Source organism: Lithobates pipiens, unplaced genomic scaffold (genome assembly GCF_037356315.1).
Source record: "Lithobates pipiens isolate NorthernLeopardFrog02 unplaced genomic scaffold, aLitPip1_a1.2 Scaffold_8, whole genome shotgun sequence".
Taxonomy (NCBI): domain Eukaryota; kingdom Metazoa; phylum Chordata; class Amphibia; order Anura; family Ranidae; genus Lithobates; species Lithobates pipiens.
In genome coordinates this window covers 283,247,119-283,269,369 of record NW_027507903.1, presented here as the reverse complement: position 1 = coordinate 283,269,369, position 22,251 = coordinate 283,247,119, and the positions used below count along the sequence as shown (strand labels likewise).

Below are 22,251 nucleotides of genomic sequence, written 5' to 3'. Positions count from 1 at the left end.
CATTTAGTGACAACTTTGTGTAAAAAAAAAAAAAAATTTTTTTTTTTGTCATTATTCAATCGCTTGCGGCAAAAAAATAAAATATTCAATGGGCTCAACATGCCTCTTATCAATTTCCTTAGGGTGTCTACTTTCCAAAATGGGGTCATTTGGGGGGGTTTTGTACTGCCCTGCCATTTTAGCACCTCAAGAAATGAGATAGGCAGTCATAAAATAAAAGCTGCGTAAATTCCAGAAAATGTACCTTAGTTTGTAGATGTGACAACTTTTGCGCAAACCAATAAATATACAATTATTGACTTTTTTTTTACCAAAGACATGTGGCTGAATACATTTTGGCCTAAATGTATGACTAAAATTGAGTTTATTGGATTTTTCTAATAACAAAAAGTAGAAAATATCATTTTTTTTCAAAATTTGCGGTCTTTTTACGTTTATATCGCAAAAAATAAAAATCGCAGAGTCAGTCAAATACCTTTAAAAGAAAGCTCTATTTGTGGGAAGAAAAGGACGCAAATTTCGTTTGGGTACAACATTGCATGACCGCGCAATTACCAGTTAAAGCAGCGCAGTGCCAAAGTGTAAAAAGACCTCTGGTCATTTACCAGCAAAATGGTCCGGTCTGAAAGTGGTTAATCTGCTCTATTTATAGAACCGGTTTTATACTTTACCTCAAAGTTGTATATTTTAAAGTAGAAGCAAAATAGCACAAAAACCACAGCAAATAAAAAAGCAAATATTTTACCAATCTATATAAACAGGGCTCTAGGAAAATCAGTAATAAAATAAGCGCCAACCTTGAGCGTGGCATCTCCCAAATGACCCAGTCATTTCCTGCAACTGCTCCAACTCTGAAGGTATTCTTCAAGCACCAGTCTGCAGACATCAAAGGCACTTGCATAGACTCAAGGGACAGAATGGCCTGATGTGTCGTCAAATCATAGAAACGTATGGTGCCAGTTTTCTCCGCTACCATTAGCTGAAAAAGTGGAGTTGTAGAAGTTGAAAAAGTTAAAATGACAAACTGCCAAGAATGCAGTTGAAATACGTATGTGCTAGCTGTCTTAGCTTTCAAAAGATTTATAAGTCTGTTCTTGCACTATTGTACTTAATAGATCCCTGCCTCCTTCAGCCCCAGAGGATTTTACCTCCTTCCTGACCAGAGCACTTTTTGCGATTCGGCACTGGGGCTCTTTACCTTTCAATTGCGTGGTTGTCCGACATTGTACCCAAACAAAATTGATGTCCTTTTTTTCCCACAAATAGAGCTCTTTTGGTGGTATTTGATTGCCTCTGCGGTTTTTATTTTTTGCGCTATAAACAAAAAAAGCGCCAATTTTGAAAAAAAATAAAAAAAAGCAATATTTTTTACTATAATAAATATCCTCCAAAAATATATACAATTTTTTTCCCCTCAGTTTAGGCCAATATGTATTCTTCTACTATTGATTGGTTTGCGCAAAATTTATAGCGTATACAAAATAGAGGATAGTTTTATGGCATTTTTATTTTTCATTTTATTTTTTATTAGTACTGGCGGCGATCTGCGATTTTTATCGGGACTGCGTCATTAACGGCGGACACATTGGACATTTTTTACACTATTTTGGGACCATTGTCATTTATACAGCGATCAATGCTATAAAAATGCATTGATTACTGTATAAATTACACTGGCAGTGATGGGGTTAGCCACTAAGGGTCAGTGAAGGGGTTAAGTGTGTCCTAGGGAGTGATTCTAACTGATAGGGGGCTGGGCTGTAACATGCAGGACAGTGATCACTGCTCTCGATGATAGAGAGCTGTGATCTCTGTCCCGTCTCTAGGCAGAACGGGGAAATGCTTTGTTTACAAAAGCATCTCCCCGTTCTCTCTCCTTGCGACACAATCGTGGGCACCCGGCAGACGTCGTGTCCGCAGGACCCATGGTCACAGAGACCGTGGCTCGTGGGCGCGACACCACTTCTTGAAAGGAACATACCTGTATGCCCTTTTGCCTACCAGCGCCATGCACTGGTTGGCAAGCAGTTAAAGAAGAATCCACATAAATGACGCCATAGCACTAAGCATATGCTGGGGCCAGGAGTTGTGTCAATATAAAAAAAATCTCCCTGATCATTCTTGGCATTACCAGATGCAGACCTCTTTAGAGTGGCGAATATTTCTAGCACACAGTAAAATAAAACCAAAAGGGCACAGAAGCTAGTGCATTACCTGGTGACAAGTTTATTATAAGTATTTATAGCATTTACAGAAGAGATAAAACTATAAGTCTACCACATTACAAAACTCTTGTTTGGCTACATCTTGAGTATGTGGTTCATATTTGGTCACCCGTCCTCAGGAAGGATGTACTAGAACTGGAAAGAGTCCAGAGAAGGGCAACAAAGCTAACAAGAGGGCTGGAGGACCTCAGTTATGAGGAGTGACAACAAGAATTAACCTTATTCTCCCTGGAGAAGAGACACAAAGAAGAAGTCCAGCCAAAGCTTGTTTAGCTGTACTGCTCCTATGGATCATAGGAGTACAATTAGTTTTTTAGTGCTGTGACCCATTTTCAGCAGAGAGTGGGTTGAAGTCCGCTCTCTACTGACGTCACAGATTTCACACTTACACCCGTCTCAGCCTCTTAGCGAGCTGCTGAGATGGTCCGCGCCGCCCCCTCCACAGCTCAGCGCTCCAATGAGCGCAGAGGGAGATGAGCAGAGAGCTGTGACTGACAGTCTGCAGCTCTCGGAGTTTTGAAAATCGTGTGATTGGCGATGTTCAATCGCTCGGTTTACAGTGTAGATGTGCCGGGGGACAGATGCAGCATCTGACCAATGCATCATCCATCTAGGTAAGTATTATAAATGGGGGGAAAAAAAGACGAAACGCGTAGGGAATGGCCATAGGACGTATGCACACTCTCTCTTCCGGGAAAGCTGCGGCTGCTATCACAAATTTTTGCATGTCATATTGTATTGAATGTAAGTACATTTCTTTACAAACAAAACGCAATTTGCAAACGGTATTGCGCTATGAAACACTCCTGTTTTTTATATGGATAATATGAGCGTGATGATGATACATGCTGAAAGACTGAAGGTTCAAGAACAGCACCATAGAGCGACACAGGGGCTTACACTGTGTAAGTGCTACTGTTCCCCTAGGTGCAAGACACCTGGTGAGTGCAAAATCACCACTATTTGCATGGATTATCACACCGCCACCTTCCTTCCAGCATATAGAAAATTAGCCATAGCACTTGTCACTTTGGCCTTCATTAACTGTAACACTAAATTCGTTATTTACGTGGTTACGTGTGAACAATGTTGCATACAGTATGTTGGACGCACAACACGAAGACTGAGAACAGATTATATGACTACCTCTATGACATTTCCAAAAACCACCCACTAATGTGGCGAAGCATTGGAATCTTTGCCATGATAAGGATGTCAGTGGCTTACGCATTCAGGGGTTGGAAAAAGTCACTATCTAAAAGAGGGGGTGATAGGTTTAGTCTGTTATGCAAAAGGGAGGTTTATTGGATATTCTATCTCCATACGAGGCAGCCTATGGGCCTTAACTTTGAGTGGGACATTTCATTCTTTTATGAGTGAATTTTCCACATATTGATTGCCCAGTATTTACTAAGCTAATGTGTATGGCTCCCATTTCACTGTTTGTTGGTGTGCTGCTGACAGGTTTTTTCATCTGGTTCTGCTGGGCTCATTTTATTATGTTTCTGCCAGAGTTTATTCACCATTTTCCATTTATTAGAATTGCTTTACATTGAGGACAGGCCAATTATTCGATTGAGACTGTTTTTTTAATAGGGCTGTATGCATATATTGCAGCATTTTTCTCTGCAGTGATTATGAATATCAGTATTTTTTATGTTAATTAATATCCTATTAGACATGTTTGTCATTCGTTTGATAATCACACAGCTGATATATTATGTTGGGTGTGTGATCAATCAACAGGGTTTTTGTATCAGCTCCTTATACCTGTCGGTATAATGATATTCGCATTGAACCTGCCCTTGGTTTTAGAACATTCGATATCAATCGTTCATTTGGTCTATTCCTATATTTACTTTTATTTTTGATATCTATGCATTGTATCATAGGAGAAGACCTAAGTAGACACATCCAATAATGAGATATTTGCAATCTTTCTATTATGAAACCTTTTTTGGGATGTGTCATTTTTAGGGAATATTTTTTGTGTGTTTTTCTCTGGTGGTTTTGACATTCAATGAGCCCCATGTATCGGCATGCACACACATTGAGAGTTTGTTTCTTTCTCTCTTTTTTTGTGTGTCTGCCAATGCGTGTGAAAATATATAATTTTTTTTTTTTTTTTTTAACATACAAAATGAAAAATGTTTTTAACTTATGTAATTTTTTATTTCTTTAGGTTACACCTATACCTCTTCACCTAAGGATAAGATTTATCATGTCATTCATTTATTACCATTATGTATGCTTTCAACATGTCAGCTTGATTTTGGTGTTTTAGGTGAAAAAGGCTTTTTCCTTTCATCCATTTAAATGTTAATCTTCAGACTTTGGATGTTCACAGGTGTTTCCTTAATTGCTATCTTGTCATACACATATTTTATTCATTTGTCTAATTGCTTGTGTGTGTATAGCTCTGTATGTTTATTCTGCTCATTAGCTATGACTAAGCACCGTGTTCGGTGTGAAACATGTCAGCGGCTGTGCAGTCAGTCTGTTTACCAGCCTAGATGCTATGATTTTAATTACATTTTTGAAATAAAGTTGAATAATTCGGAGTGCGGCTATCCAGCTACATCTTTTCTACTTCAGCACCATAGAGCGACACAGGGGCTTACACTGTGTAAGTGCTACTGTTCCCCTAGGTGCAAAACATCTGGTGAGTGCAAAATCACCACTATTTGCACGGATTATCACACCGGCACCTTCCTTCCAGCTTATAGAAGATTAGCCATAGCACTTGTCACTTTGGGCACAAGTCACTTTTTCATGGACTTTAATTTTATTTATTCTTAGTATATTTAATAGATACGCATTTGTCGATCTAATTTTGTATTTTATATTTGGAGTATCTGTGTGTATACATATTCTATATTGAAGTACATTTATACATACATATATATATATATATATATATATATATATATATATATATATATATATATATATATATATATATATATATATATATATATGTGTTTTTTTTTTCCTCACAGTATTTATTACATTTTGATTTCTCAAATTCACACCACTAAGTCACCCCAAAAATGTTTAGGGAAATATCACATAGGGCTTTCCAAGACCCAACAGAGGGTCAAGCATACTAAAACATATACACATTTATTTTTATATATAAACACTTTTATTTATTTATTTTTATATATTTCTTTCAACACAATCTGATGAGAACAGCTGGGGACACAACCTTCACCCCATAATCATTAACGGGAAATAATATTTCAATTTCACATGCTATTTGGGTGTCAATTCTATTTAGGTGTTTTGTATTGTTTTTGAAGGAACAGTCACTTTCTGTATGATTACAATAATTTCACAGTTTACGGTAAACAGATTGTCTAAATCATTTAGATCATTTGTAGATTAAATCCACTAGAGGGTCTAATGCATAAAAATCACTGTCCACCAACAGGCGGCTGAGGGTCTAAACACAAGGTTTCACTATTTTTACAATCGTCATCATTATTTTACAGACTCATTTTAGGATTCACTACAAAAAATATGCTTTTGAATAGCACCTTTTTTATTTCAAGATAAAAGGGGAAAGCGCCATTTCTACATTCCTTTCCACTTCTAAAAAAATAAACCTTTACTTCTTTTAAGAGGATAAATTATAGTGATATACAAATATCTTAAAGAGGAAGTAAACCCTGATGGGTTTACTTCCTCTTTCATTCCCTGCAAAGGCAAAGCATAATGGACTACTATGCATCGCATAGTAGTCCATTATGTGTCACTTACCTGACACAGGAGCCAGCGATGTCACCGCTGTCCCCTGTAGTCCGGCGCATCCATCTTTTAGGTGGGGTCTCGCAGCTCCGCCGCTGTCATTCGGCGGAGCCGCGATGACGTCACTCCCACGCATGCGCACGGGAGCCGACACGCGCGGCAGCTCCATTGTTGGAAATGCCGCGCTCAGTGCGCCTGCGCGCCGCTGTCTACGGTGCATGCGCCGTAGACAACGGTGCCTGTCTTCGGGCAAATATCTCCTAAACCGTATAGGTTTTGGAGATATTTCTTGGACCTACAGGTAAGCCTTAACCACTTGGGATCCGCGCTATTGCCAAATGACGGCATTAGCGCGGACCTACTTTTCCGGGACTACGTCTATTGACGTCGTCCCGTGCACGAGCGGCCTGCGCGCCCCCTGAGGGGCGCGCGCGGCACGCTCTGTGATCGGCGAGTCCATGAGACTCGCCTGATCACCGATCCGTGGAAGGGGTCGATCCCGACCCCTTATCACGTGATCAGCTGTCAGCCAATGACAGCTGATCATGTGATAGAACGGAGCCGGTAATCGGCTATTATTCCTCCTCGCGCTGACAGTGCGAGGAGAAAAAAAAAAAAAACGATCACCGGCGGCCGTGATCGGGACATCAGTCCCGATCACGGCCAGCAATACAAGCAACCACCTGCCCCCTGCCAGTGCCCACCTGCCCGCTGAAGTGCCATCCTGAATAAAAGTAAGTGCCTCCCGTCAGTGCCACCCAGCAGTGCCCATAGTGCCCACAGTGCCACCCACAGTGCCCACAATCTGCCTCAAAGGTGCTGCACCCCAGTGCCGCCCATCAGTGCCCAGCAGTGCCGCCCATCAGTGCCCATCAGTCCCATCTATCAGTGGTACCTATCAGTGCCCATCCGTGCCACCCATCCGTGCCATCTTATCTGTGCCCATCTTTGCCCATCAGTGCCGCCTTATCTGTGCCCATCGGTGCCGCCTTATCTGTGCCTATTAGTGCCGCCTTAACTATGCCTATCAGTGCCCACCAATGCAGCCCATCAGTGCCCACCAATGCAGCCCATCAGTGCCCACCAATGCAGCCCATCAGTGCCCACCAATGCAGCCTATCAGTGCCGCCTAATCAGCGCACTTCGATGAAGGAGAAAAATGACCCGTTTGCAAAATTTTATAACAAACTATTAAAACATGATTTTTTTTTTTTTTTTCATCTTTTTTTGTTTGTTTAGCAAAAAATAAAACTCCGAGCTGTAACTAAATACCATTAAAAGAAAGCTCTATTTGTGGGAAAAAAAAATGATAAAAATTTCATTTGGGTACAGTATTGTATGACCGCGCAATTGTCATTCAAAGTGCATCAGCGCTGAAAGCTGAAAATTGGTCTGGGACTGAGGGGGGTTTAAGTGCCCAGTAAGCAAGTGGTTAATCTAGGTTTACCTGTAGGTCAAAGTGGTTTGTAAGGGTTTACAACCACTTTAATGGTAAGCCCAGAATTGAGAGGAAACTATTCAGTCTCAGGTCACTCATGAAGACACGTTGCCACTCAATGAAGTTGGACGAGAAAAGGTTCAACCTTAAACTGCGCCAATCGTTTTTTTACTGTTAGAGCTGTAAGGATGTTGAACTTCCTTCCAAAATCTGTGGGTGTAGCAGGTAATGTTGCGAATTTAAAAAAAATGACCAAAATCATACTCGCAAAATGACCAAGGTAAAAAAAAAAAAAAAAAAAAAAAAAAAAAAAAAAAGAAGGTTGAATGAACAATACCAAAGTGACAGGAAAATTAGGATATAGAGTTGTGTGAAAAAATATTTGCCCCCTTTCTGATTTTTTTTTTTTTTTTTTGCATATTTGTCACACTTAAATAACTCAAATCATCAGACAAGATTTATTATTACACAAAAATAACCCAAGAGAATACAAAATCCAGTTTTTAAATGATGGTTTCATTTATTAAGGGAAAAAAGCTGTCCAAGCCTACCTGGCTTTATGTGAAAAAGTAATTGCCCCCTAAACCTAATAACTGGTTGTGCCACCCTTGGTGGCAACAATTGCAATCAAGCATTTGCAATAACTGCCCATGAGTCGTTCACATTGCTGTGGAGTAATTTTGGCCCACTCTTCTTTGCAGAATTTAATTATTCTTCTTTTCAGGATTCAGCCACGTTGGAGAGTTTTCCAGCATGAACGGCCTGTCTAAGGTCATGATACAGCATCTCAATTCCTGTATCGCGGCTCACTTGTAAACAAACCGGTGTTATGTCATGACGCCGGTTCCTCCCTCCCCTCTCTGTACCGATCAGTATAATGTGAGGGGAGAGATCACTGACAGCAGCGCTGTGGGCTGGATCTCTAGTGCCCACAGCGCTGCTAACCAACAATTAACTCTGCAATTCCCTGCCAATGCTTTGCAATGCCCTGCCAATACTCTGCAATGCCCTGCCAATACTCTGCAATGCCCTGCCAATACCCAGCCATACTCTGCAATACCCAGACATACCTGGTGATACTCTGCAATACCCAGCTATACTCGGTGATACCCTGCAATACTCGGTGATACCCAGTCATGCTCAGCCATTCTCGGCTGTACTCAGCCTCTGTATGTGGCCAGGCTGTGGAAGTCTCAAACATGTGGTATCAAATCGAGTAGGAGAATTTTGGGGTGTGATTTTTGGTATGTACATGCTATGTGTTAGAAATATTGTATAAAATGGACAACTTTGTGTTAAAAAGGAAATGCATTTTAACCACTTCCCGCCCGCCGGCTGTCATATGACATCCTTGAATTTGTGCGGTGATATCTGAATAATGCCTGCAGCTACAGGAATCATTCAGACATCAGCTTTTTCAGCCAGCGATTTCCTACACCATAAAAATGGTCATAGTGGCTGTTCCGCTGCTTGATTGTTCTCACGGGAGGCGAGGGGACTCCCCCCTCCCGCCGTTGCTTCTACTGACTTGCCAATACGATCAAAGCCAGAATAGTTTTTTTTATTTCAGGCTTCCCAGTCTAGAGGTGCGATGTGGGGTCTTATTGACCCTATATCTCACTGTAAAGAGGACCTGCCATATTCATATTACAAGGAATGTTTACATTCTTTGTAACCGGAATAAAAGTGATCAAAAAATTAATTTTTGGGGAAAAAAGTGTCAAATTAAAATAAAGTAAAATGAACAATTAAAAAAAATATTTTTTTTAAGCGTCCCTCTGTCCCTGTGTGCTCGCATGCAGAAGCGAACGCATACGTAAGTCCCGCCCACATATGAAAACGGTGTTCAAAGCACACACGAGGTATTGCTGCGAACATTAGAGTGCGTGCAATAATTTTGGCCCTAGACCTCGTCTGTAACTCAAAACATGTAACCAGTAAAAAAACTTAAAGCGTCAACTATGGGGATTTTTAAGTAGGAACGTTTGCCGCCATTCCACGAGCGTGTGCAATTTCACATTATGCAAAAACATTGGGCTAACTTTACTGTTTTGTTTTTTTAAAGCACAAAACTGTTTTGTTTTTTTTAAAACGTGTTTGAAAAATTGCTGCGCAAATACCGTACGAGATAAAAAGTTGCAACAACCGCCATTGTATTCTCTAGAGTCTTTGCCAAAAAAAATATATAATGTTTTGGGGTTCTATGTAATTTTCTAGCAAATAAATGATGATTCTTACATGTAGGAGAAAAATGTCAGAATTGGCCTGGGTGGTCCAGAACGCCTGACGGTGCTCCCTGCATGTTGGGCCTCTGTATGTGGCCAGGCTGTGTAAAAGTCTCACACATGTGGCATCGCCATACTCGGGAGTAATAACAAAATGTGTTTTGGGGTGTAATTTGTGGTATGCATATGCTGTGTGTGAGAAATAACCTGCTAATATGACAATTTTGTGAAAAAAAAAATCTTGATTTTGCAAAGAATTGTGGGAAAAAATGACAACTTCAAAAAACTCACCATGCCTCTTACTAAATACCATGGAAGGTCTTCTTTCCAAAAAGGGGTAATTTGGGTGGTATTTGTACTTTTCTGGCATGTAAGGGTCTCAAGAAATGAGATAGGCCGTCAGTACTTCAGGTGTAATCAATTTTCTGATATTGGCACCATAGCTTGTGGACTCTATAATTTTCACAAAGACCAAATAATATCCACCAATTTGTACTTATTTTTACCAAAGATATGTAGTAGTATAAATTTTGGCCAAAATTTATGAAGAAAAATTATCTGCTAAATTTTATAACTGAAATTGAGAATTTTTTATTTTTTTACAGAATTTATTGTCTTTTTTCTTTTATAGCACAAAAAATAAACCCAGTGGTGATTAAATACCACCAAAAGAAAGCTTTATTTGTGTGAAAAAAAAAAGTACAAAAATTTCATATAGGTACAGTGTTGCATGACTGAGTAATTGTCATTCAAAATGTGAGAGCACCGAAAGCTGAAAATTGGTCTTGATATTAAGGGGGTTTAAGTGCCCAGTAGTCAAGTGGTTTAAAAAAAAAAAAAAAAAGTTTTTTTGATCACTTTTAGACCCCTTTCACACTGAAGCATTGTGCAGGTGCTATAGCATTAAAAATAGCGCCTGCAAACCGCCCCAAAACTGCTGCTCCATGCTCTACAGTGTGAAAGCCTTTAGAATAGTTATAAAGCTGTAATAAGCTCATGAAAGCATGTATGTTTCAATGGCTGCTGCCTTCTGACCATCCTGTCTTGTGTGTCCTTCAAGAAGAAACAGGAAATTACGTTCTTAGACTTCTGGCAGAATTCAGCTGTCCCAATTCATCAGTCTCTGTGTGAATATGTCAGTATCATCTCTTTAGTGGGTGTGTGTGTGGGTGTCTGAGTGTGAGTGAGTGTCCGTGTGAGTGCCCCTTCAATCTGGAAACATAGGCTTATATGTTACATGTGAACGTCATAACCTCACAAACTTAGAACCTTGTATGGCACACATTCATTTCTGCTAACTTCTGCAACGTGTGATCCAAAAGTAGATACTAACTCAGAGAGTCATATGGAGCTTGATTGACAAGCTCACATGTAACACTCCATACTTGACATAATGTGCTGTTCATATAATGTCATAACCATACATTTACATAATATGAGCACATATTAGCAACTTTACATTAAATAACTATATACTAATATGTATTAACATGACTGAGACTACTCTAAACTTATTTTAACAAGATATAATCCACAATGTATCATTGCTTTAGCTACATAGACACATATCTATTTTTGTCTTCTCATGACATTCTGTACCAAGATACCATACATGTCATACTCAAATTGGCTACATCAGAAACGTATTACTAACGCAGCTTTAGATGAGGATAGGTTTCACTGAACACTTGATCAAGGTCATTCACACATACTATTTTTATTGATTAATCATAAAACCAAATATGTTTTGCAAGCTTGCCATAAATATAATATAATAACTATAAGTGCCGAATTATGAATTTGGAATAATATTCTAACATGGGCCCATCAGGATTCCTAGGTCCTTCTCCTTCACTAGGCAAAATAAAACTGGGCGGAACTAGAAGTTCTAGTTATTATCACGTTAACATGTAAGGCCTAGTCCTCTCCTGAAGATGGCATAACAACCCAATGGTCTAAAGAGAAGAAGCTGTGTCAGTCGGTGAATACAAGAGAAAAAGTATTCTCCTTCACTGATAGGCACTGATAAGGTGGCACTGCTGGGCATCACTGATGGCACTGGCAGGCATTGGGGATGGGCACTGATGGGCATTTCCCTGGTGGTCTAGGGTGGCATATCTGGTGGTCCAGTGTTGTGGCCATCCCTGGTGATCTGATGGCATCCTGGTGTGTCCTGGGTGGGCATCCAAGGGGGAGCTGTGTTGATAATCAGCACAGACCCCCCGGACAGGAAAGCAGCAACTGGCTCTTCTCTACTCGCGTCTGTCAGATGCGAGAGAGGCAAAGCCATTCAACGGCTCTTCCTGTTTAAATCGTGATCAGCCGTGATTGGACATGGCTGATCACATGGGAAAGAGCCTCCGTCAGAGGCTCTTTACAGAGATTGGTGTAGTGATGTGTCAGACTGACACCACACCACCGATTGCCGCAGGGTCGTCATATGACGTCCACCCACAATGAGAGCCGCGCGCCGCCCAGCCGTCATTTGACAACCGGCGAACGGGAAGTGGTTAAGGGTGAAGAGCTGTTTGAGCAGAAGACGTGACAAAATGCTTGAAAACGCTCATGTCACATTTTCAGGCATTCCTATTGAAGTCTATAGGGCCCAATCTGCCAAAAAGGAGCTCATCTAGGTTTCTGAGTGACAGGCGTTTGATTCAGTGTGAAACGGTAATGGAAAATGTGTGCCATTCCAATACCAGTGGGTCTGCATTGATGTGCTGCTTCATGGGATCAATCCTTTGCTCAACAGGCAATTTAAATCAGGTGACAGACCACTCAGATGTGAACAAGGGCCATTGAGATCAATGGGATTTGGTATATTTAGCATTTTAGAGCTAAAAACAGAAAATCGCTCAGGTGTAAAGGGGGTCTTGGGTATTCCATACTTTTCATAACGCAGTGCTACAGGTTGGTAAATGTCCACTTTGTGGAACATGATGTGCCTGAGCTTCAACATATCCCTGTTACAATATGTGTTTATAAATTAATTATTCCAATTATTCCCACTTCTGAAGATCATTCATTAATCTAACAGTGGATGTGAACCCGATTCATGAAATTTGAGCTGAGCACATATATTTTTAGTGTTTTCTTATCTCTCTTCAAAGTACTGAGTCCCATTGGCTTTCTCCTGCTCCGTTCTTCTGTTATTAGCATGATAACTTCTGACAAGTTCTCCCGAGACACGCGATAAAGCCAGACTAAATTTTGTGTCAGGGTGGGTTCTATAAATAAATTTGCAGAAAGCTGCTCTACTCACAGGATAGCTCTGAAAGTCTCTGCCTATGGAGAGGCGAGTGTGTGCCTTTCCTCCAATCAGCTGTCTCCCAGTGTAATCCAACACTACACTGCTACTGCTGAATGAGGAAGTGGAAACTCTAACATGATGTGCACTTTATAAACTATATATAGCTGAAGACAGCAGATATACATGTAAAACTTATGTAGGAGGATTTGTTTCATCTCTGTGTATCATCTGAGGCTGTTCACTTCACTGGATGAATGTGGGGGTTTATATCCACTTTAAACACATCTTTTTCTACAACAGAGGATGTTAACTGGGGATATTCATATCCTTTGGGGAAGTATAGGAACCAGAAAAGAAAATGCAAAGCATAAAGCACCTACTAAAGCTACCATATACCTTTATTGAAAACGCGACATATAACATGCCAGTGATCTAAACCAATACCCTGGGTCATCTCCCTCCCTCTCAACATTCCCCCTCCCACCCAACTCCTAGCCCTGTGGTCCGGCCCCTCCCTCTCTCCCTTACCCTGAGCCCCTCCCCGTTTTTAAATTTAGAGTCCTATCAGAGCCCCATCACGTGGCTAGGAGTTGGGTGGGGGTTGGCAATTATAAGGCCTCATGAACATTGGATGGTTTTAACAGCAGCTGTTTTTGGCTTCAGACGTTTTTTTCTACAGTTAATAAACTCCCTGTTATGTTATCCTATGTGTCATTGCACACATAGGCTGTTATCAGCAGTTTATTGCTGGGGCTTTTTCGGCTTTAAACCCCCCCCCCCCCCCCCCCCCCCAAGTAGTGGGTTCTGAGAGGAGTTTTTCAGTTGTAAAAACGCTCCAATATCAAAAAAGTTGATAAACACTCAAAAACGCTGCTCGCCAATGGTTTTTAATCCATTGAAATACAAAAAAAAATACGCTAATGCGGAAAAATGCTATTGAAAAAACATTACAAAACTCACTGCAAAGCTACTGGCCTTTTTATAAAGTTATTTTAAAGTCCAGTGTGCATGAGGCCTAAGGGTGGGGGGGTGTGAGTGGGTGTTGGGACACTGAGGGGGAGGTAGGTGACCCAAGGGTATTGGGTTTTTATCACTGGCACATTATTCTTACACAATGTCTCATTTTCAGTAAAGGTATATGGTAGCCTTAGCCTGCTTTATCCTTTGTGGTTTCTTGTTGTGCAGTGTTTTGGATGCACCTCCCCATATTTTGGGTTTAGGTACCGTAGGCCACTTATCACTCCCAGGATCTTATATTATGTGGGTTTTTCTAGAAGTATAGAAACCAAATGATGGGTGTAGGAGGCAATCTCTCAATCATTATTCTCTGTTATATTACACCTGAAATCAAAGTGAAAAGAAATCTGACTTAATACGTCCGATGATATGAAAGCAACAATGCTAGTAACTGCACCAAGGTTTCAAGCTGTGACTTGAGTAACAAAATCCTTACAAATAGCAGAACAGTTGAAAATCATATATAAACTAAAAGCAAGCTATTTTTTGAAGTCTTACTGGTGCTAATGTTTTTTGATTTTGACAGTTCGATGAAGGTGGTAAGGGTACATACTGGGAAATCTTTTGGGGGTCTGTAATTAGTTCCGAACCCTTGGCTACAGGAATATATTATAAGCAAGCAGTAAAAAAGTAAAGTGGGGAAGAAAAATGTAATGGTAGATGTGAACATACCCCTCCTGAAAACTGGCTGCACATAACACAGGCAGTAGTGCATTTACTGTATACCCGCAGCCACCAGCATTAGCCATAAGCACACAACTACCTGACTTAACACATATATACAGAGATGAAAAATCCACACAATTATCTTTGTTAGTGGAAAATGGTCAACGCAGCCACTTCAACATCTGCAGATGTGAAAAAAAAATGTATTCCTGTTATTACTCTCCAGGCTATGCCCATAGCCAAATGCAGTGTCACAGCGAGTGTAACAATAAAATGAATTACAATGCAGCGACCCTTTGTGCACAGAATATAACTGGTGATAAACTAAATCAGTATATAGAGGATTGAATCAGAACTTCTATTTAAAATTAACATGATTTAAATGTACTGGATTCCATTAAAAATTGACTAATTCAAACCTTAAATGCTTCTTCTGGATGCCAGGCTACACTCATCCCAGGTGATCGTAGCATAAACATTGCAATCTGATTTCCTCCTAAATCCCAAATTCTAAAATAAACAAAAAGGCAAAATATTAAAAGTAGAACCATTTAAGACCCCCCCCCCCCCTCCTCCCTTCCTTTCCCTTCCCTCAACACACACATAAGGAGCACCTACATATGAAAATGTCAAATGTTACATATCACCATGCACGCCGGAGTGAAGGTAAGAATTCTTGGCCCAATATTCATAGTTAACTTTAGCAGCGGGCTCCGGCTCTCAGTGGCTGGCTGAGCCGGGTGACAGTCAATGAGGATCCCAACCCCATCTATCGCAATCTTTTCCCAGTCTGGACCAGCTCTGACATCAGCCGGCAGTGGGTTTCAGCCAGCTATTTGCTGAAACCGGGTCAAAGGAGAGCAGAAAGAACTACACTCCTGTGATCCACAGAAGTAGTACAGCCAAACAAGCTTTGGCTGTACTTCTCCTTTAAATGTAAGCAAAACTGTCATGAATGGCTTCCTTGCTATTGTGATTCCGTAATTGGCCCACAGCTATCCCATGGTACCTGGGTCAATCACAGCACCCTGTACCATGCAATTAGCTGTAGCCATTTGCAGCATCACAATAGTAAACAAGCTGTCATGAATAAAAGCCATTCATGACAGATATAATAATTGCTTATAACAGTGATTATCAATAACAGTGTAAAAAAATAAAAATAAAAAAATCCCTGATCACCATCCCCCCAGAATAGTACAGTGTCACCCTGGTGACACTAAACTACTCTGATGAGAGTAAATGTAAAAAAATCTGTTAAAAATGTTTTTTTTTTTATTTTATTACATACGGTCACCAGTCAATATCACTGATCACTGTCACACTAGTCCTATGACGATGTTGTACTGCACTGGTGACTGTATAAAAAATAAAAATATTCTGAATGAAACGTGTAATCAGCAAACCTTCTGCAAGACATATACACAGTGCGTAAACATAAAATAAAGGTTGCGCTATTATATAATCATGTATATACAAATGTAAAAATTAGATGATTAGAACAGTCCATGTGATGTGAAAATAAATCCTGATGTCAATCTCCGCCATCCACCACCGTAGCGATATTAAATATCAGTGCCTCCACCAACAGCTGAAAGGCTCGCTTATCAGCTCCAAAGACTCAGTCTTTGTGTTTCTGGAGAAGATGCATCACCTGGAACCGGAGTGAGAAATCTTCAAATCTTATATGGTGCCAAGGGGTGATCTTGTTGGGAGACCATCTGGACCTGGAGAAAGGCCTTGGCTGGGCTAAAGCCACAAGTGCAAACGATCCCTCGTAATGAGTGATCAATAGGAGCTGGTAAGCGAGCCTTTCAGCTGTTGGTGGAGGCACTGATATTTAAGATCACTACGGTGGTGGATGGTGGCGAATGACAGGATTTTCAGGTCACTGTTCTAATCATCTAATTTTTACATTTGTATATACATGATTGCATATCATGACCTTTATTTTATATTGGTGACAGTATGCAAATAAATAAAAATTGTTTTTTTTTTTTCCCCCACGTTTTAAATTTCTTATGTTTCCAAAAAAATTACAATTTCAAAAAACTCTCCATGCCTCTTACTAAAGTCTAATTTCCAAAAAGGGATAATTTGGGGGGTATTTATGCTGTCCTGGCATTTCGGGGCCTCAAGAAATGAGATAGGCCATCAGTACATCAGGACTGATAAACTTTCAAATATATATATACACACACACACACCATAGTTTGTAGACTCCAACTTTCACACAGACTAAATAATATACACTGATTGGGTAATTTTCAAAGAAATGTAGCAGACTACATGTTGGCTTAAACTTATGAACAAAGATTTGTTTGCAACAGAAACAAAGGGAAACTTTTTTTTTTTTCCCGTTATTTTTTTTGTTTACGGTATAGAGCAAAAATTAAAAACCCCACTGGTGGTTAAATTCCACTAAAAGAAAGCTCTATTTGTGTGAAAAAAAATATTTTTTAAATTTGCATGCAGTATTGCATGACCGAGCAATCGGCAGTTAATGTAGTGCAGTGCTGAATAAAAGAAAATGCCCTGGTCATGAAGGGAATGAAACCTTCCCGGAGATCAAGTAGTTGAACTGATGACCCGTAAGAGTCCTAAATGTGTCAACTATAGAAAATCTTGGGTACCATCCTTGTTGCTGTTCTATGGGCTTGCGCAGTCTTAAAGGTGAAAATATTTGGCATCTCTTTACTTAGTACAACCTCCTATTTTATAGTTTACAAAAGAATTGGTAATATATTGTGTTTGTGTGCACCAAAATGAACTTTAGTATATTTTTTTTTATTGAACATGTGGCCTCAAAAAACCGATGCACTAATGTTGGAACTACCAACATTTTCTTTAGGGCCTCTGCTTTCAGGAAGCATATACTGTTTGGGGATTTAAAACTAAACTTTAAGCTTAAGGTGTGTAGTTTAACGTGCATAAAAAAAATGCAAAAACATCTCTGGCAGCTAAACTCCAGTCAGCCAAAATATTTGAAGTGTGTGCTCCACTCACTTCTCCCTTTCCCCACACGAGGTGGTCAAGCCCTTGACATCCTCATGTACTGTACATTGCACCGCTGGTGATGTTGTGAGAGGGGGTGGCTGGACCATATCTATATCCACAAACCAAGTGGGGGGCCACATCTAAATTTTACCTTCTTTTATTCACAAATATTAGGCGATAGCCATAAGTATTGTCCTCGGAGGTCCTTCTGCTCAACTGCTACTGCAGCTGCATCCCTATCTCACACTAGCCTATAAAGAAGTGATGTGCTGGGAGGGTTTGTGGCACTGAGCTCAGAGCAGAGGCAGCAATAATAAACCTCACCCCTTCACTGGTGTCAGACAGCAATAATAAACCCCCTTCCCCTTTTCACTAATTTCACTGAAAGGGACAACAATAGTGCTGAAGACATGTTCCCATGCTCTTTTCCCCCTTCCTTTTGGGCTGGAACTACACTATTCCTGTTGGCAGAGAACTCCCTGTCCAGATGGATAAGCAGTAAATCACTCTGTGCGACAGGCAGTGCTGAGTGCTGGAAGAGAAAGAGCATTCCAATACTTGGCACCCCCACTGCCATTCTACATTGGGGACTGTCTAGCTGGGGCATTGTAGGCTGCAAAACAGGGCCTCCACAGGCTGCTGGTTGTACAAAAAAAATAAAAAAATGAAGGCTGTCACTGCTGACCTTTCTGAGAATACCATTTGTCTGATTGTCATGCTGTTCTAACAGCTTTATTCATTTCTGAAGCATGGACCTTAAACAGATATTTACATTAGGTCGGGAGTCCTGACTTTACACTCATTGAGTATCGAAGCCAAAGACAGCAATGGCAGCCCCTTTATTTCACTCAGTATACCTTCAATCCTATTGCCACTAACTGCAGCAGTAATGTAATCCATGACATTATAATGAACGTATAACATTATCCAGGCAAATTTAGAGATCTGCCCTGAGTTCCAGATATTTAAAAAAAAAAAAAAAAAAAAAAAAAAAAGCAGGACCAAGCCTTACCTCTATTTACCATACAACCAACCTGATTTCTGCCAGGCTATGGCAGGCAATAGCAAAACTTTACCTTGAATGTGATGATCATATGAAAGAACCATAGTATAAGTTTTGATATAATAATTTATGTATAAAAGACATGTCTGTTTTTCCTAAATGAATGGATGAAAGTCTTGGCTGTAAAAACTACCCTTTACAAGAGAAATGATGCATTTGGAGTTGTGCAGAATGAGAACAAGTTGACCTTTTGCAAACGCTCTTGGTGTTCTTTTAGAGAGTACTTAGTTTTTAATATAGTTGGCAATGCTTTCTGGTTTCTCTCCAATGTCATAATGCTTTCCCAAGATTTAAGCCATCACTGCAAAGAAACATTTTAGAAGCAAATGCTGACAATGTGCTGATTTGAATTGGAGGAAAATGTAACTCAATAAACCCATGTGTAGGTTTTAGTTCTTGATTATATACAACAGAAATTATAAATGTTAACCACTTAAGGACCGAGCCTCTGAGATTTGGTGTTTACAAGTTAAAATATATATATATTTTTTTGCTAGAAAATTACTTAGAAAAGAATATATATATATATATATTTGGTGGTTCTAACACCCTAGAGAATAAAATGGTGGTCGCTGCAATACTTTCTATCAAACCGTATTTGCGAAGCGGTATTATAAGCAGACTTTTTTTTAAAAAACAAACTTTTTTGCATTAAAAAATAAGACAACAGTAAAGTTAGCCTAATATGTTTAATATTGTGAAAGATAATGTTCCGTAAATTGATACCCAACGTGTCACGCTTCAAAATTGCGCTTGTGGAATTGCAACAAACTTTTACCCTTAAAAATCTCCATAGGTGACGTTTATAAAATTCTATAGGTTGTATGTTTTGAGTTACAGAGGAGGTCTAGAGCTAGAATTATTGCTCTCTCTGTGGTTTGAACACCATTTTGATATGCGGCTGCTACTCACATATGCGTTTGCTTCTGCGTGAGCTCGACGACAAACAATAGTTTTTACATTTATTTTACTTTTATAAGCTAGCAATAAATATTAAATTTAGTGTGGTTAAAAACAATAACAAAAAAAAAAAAAAACATGTTTATTTGTATAGCTTATACATATATGGGACAGCCATATTTGTTCATTAACCACTTGCCGACCTCTGCACGCTGATGTGCATCGGCAGAATGGCACGGGCAGGCATTTGGGCATACCTGTGTTTTTTTTTTTTTTTTTACTGATCACTGCATTGGTGTTATTTGTGACTGTTATAAGTGGTAGGGCAGTTAGTGGTAGGCCCCTTTACGTCTAGGGTACCCCCCTAACCCCCCAATAAAGGTTTAACCCCTTGATCACCCCCTGTCGCCAGTGTCACAGGTGACGCTAGTTAGCCAGGTGAGTATTTAGGTTCACTGTCAGCTTTTTATAGTCAGGTACCCCCATATAATACATAGTAAAGGTTTTAACTCCCTGATTGCCCCCCTAGTTCACCCTTTCACCAGTGATCACCGTATAACTGTTACAGGTGACGCTGGTTAGTTTCAGGGCACCCACTGTTTATTACCCAATAGAGGTTTAACCCCCTGATCGCCCGGCGGGTGATATAAGATAGTTAAATTTAGTGCCAGTACCGCTAACACCCATGCACGCAGCATATGCCTTCCTTAGTGGTATAGTGTCTGAACGGATGGATACCTGATCAGATCTATACTAGTGTCCCCAGCAGTTTACGGTTCCCAAAAAATGCAGTGTTAGCGGGATCAGCCCAGTTACCTGCTAGCACCTGCATTTTGCCCCTCCGCCCAGCCCACCCAAGTGCAGTATCGATCGACCACTTTCACTTACAAAACACTTAACACATAACTGCAGCTTTCGCAGAGTCAGGCCTGATCCCTGCGATCGCTAATGCCGCGTACATACGATGTGCTAGTCTGGCGGACTTTTGAAATGAACGGACTTGCCCACACATGGAGTAAAGTCTGTTCATTTTGAATGCGGCTCTAGGTAGATGGAACTAGTGAAGAAAGTCAATGTCACCGCCTCCATCGGCGAGATTGACACCTCGCTAGCCCCGTCACCTGGTATGGATTTAAAGGAACGCCCACGCCGAAAAAACGGCGTGGGGGTCCCCCCAAAGTCCATACCAGACCCTTATCCGATCACGCAGCCCGGCCGGTCAGGAAAGGGGATGATAGATAGATTCCGGCCCCCTACCCTATGTGAATGAGTATGGGGTACGATGTACCCCTACCCATTCACCTGTGGAAAAAAAAAGTGTACATAAAAAAAACACAACACAGGTTTTTAAAGTACTTTATTAGATAGCTCCGGGGTCTTCTTCCGTCTTCATGGGGTCTTCTCGCCGGACTCCTCCGCTATCTTCTGCTCTTTAGCTAGCTCTTTTACTAGCGAAGGAGCCCGGCTTTCTTCTTCATTGCCTCCGCCCGGGGGTCTTCTTCTTACAACTTCGGGGGTCTTGTCCCGCTCTTCGGTTCTTCTTGTCGGGCCTCCGCTTTCTTCCTCCAGGTCTTTAACTAGTGTTGGCCCGGTCTTGTCGCCGCCGCTTTCTTCTTCTTCCTTCCGATGTTGACACGACGCTCTCTCTGGCCTTAATGGCAGGGACACGTTGTGCGGCGACTTATAGGGATAAGGGGCGGGGTCACCGGGTGATGTCCATGGTGACCCCGTCCTTTGTGATGTCACAGTCCCGGAGGATGCTCCCCGCATCCTCCGGGACTGTGACTTCATAAGGGGCGGGGTCAGCCTAAGTCACCGCACAACGCGTCCCTGCCATTAAGGCCGGAAAGAGCGTTTTGTCAACATTGGAAGGAAGGAGGAGGAAGAAGGAAGAAGAAGGCGACAAGACCGGGCCAATGCTAGTTAAAGAGCTGGAAGAAGAAAGCGGAGGCCCAGCAAGAAGAACCGAAGAGCGAGACAAGACTCCCCAAGTCGGAAAAAGACCCCCGAAGTCGGGAAGAAGAACCCCAGACGGTGGCGATGAAGGAGAAAGCCGGGCTCCTCCGCTAGTAAAAGAGCTAGCAAAAGAGCAGAAGATAGCATAGTCTGGTGAGAAGACCCCGTGAAGATGGAAGACGACCCTTGGAGCTGTCTAATAAAGTACTTTAAAAACCTGTGTTGTGTTTTTTATGTACACTTTTTTCCCCAGGTGAATGGGTAGGGGTACATTGTACCCCATACTCATTCACATAGGGTAGGGGTTGGAAACTGGGGGTCCCCTTATTAAAGGGGGCTCCCGGATTCTGATAAGCCGCCCGCCCACAGACCCTGACAATCAACGGCCAGGGTTGTCGGGAAGAGGCCCTTGTCCTCATCAACATAGGGACAAAAACGCTTTGTGGTGGGGGGGGCCCCCCTTCTCCAAAGCACCCTCCCATGTTGAGGGCACGCGGCCTGGTACGGCTCAAGGGGGGGGGGGGCATGCCCGCTCATCCCCACCCCCTTTCCTGATCGACCAGGCCGTGTGCTCGCATAAGGGTCTTGTATGGACTTTGGGGGGACCCCCACGCCAGTTGTTGGTGCCATATCTAGTTGCCCGTAAGGCCAGACGCTGGTACAAAAAAGTGTCTATTTATTTCAATTGGCTTTGCTGAATGCTCATGTGCTATACAGAGCTTCAGGACGGACTGGATCCTTCCTTAAATTTCAGGAAGAGATCG

General features: G+C 41.2%; 1 protein-coding gene across 1 annotated transcript in view; it reads right to left on the bottom strand.

The window, feature by feature from the left end:
- NUP37 (nucleoporin 37) overlaps positions 1–22,251 on the bottom strand; it is a 98,158-nt gene that overhangs the window by 9,835 nt on the left and 66,072 nt on the right. Inside the window, exons 6-7 of the mRNA XM_077472200.1 lie at positions 14,991–15,081; positions 798–979 (exon numbers count right to left, since the gene is read on the bottom strand). Of these exons, the coding sequence (XP_077328326.1) occupies positions 798–979; positions 14,991–15,081 (273 nt within the window). The remainder of the gene's footprint in view (positions 1–797; positions 980–14,990; positions 15,082–22,251) is intronic.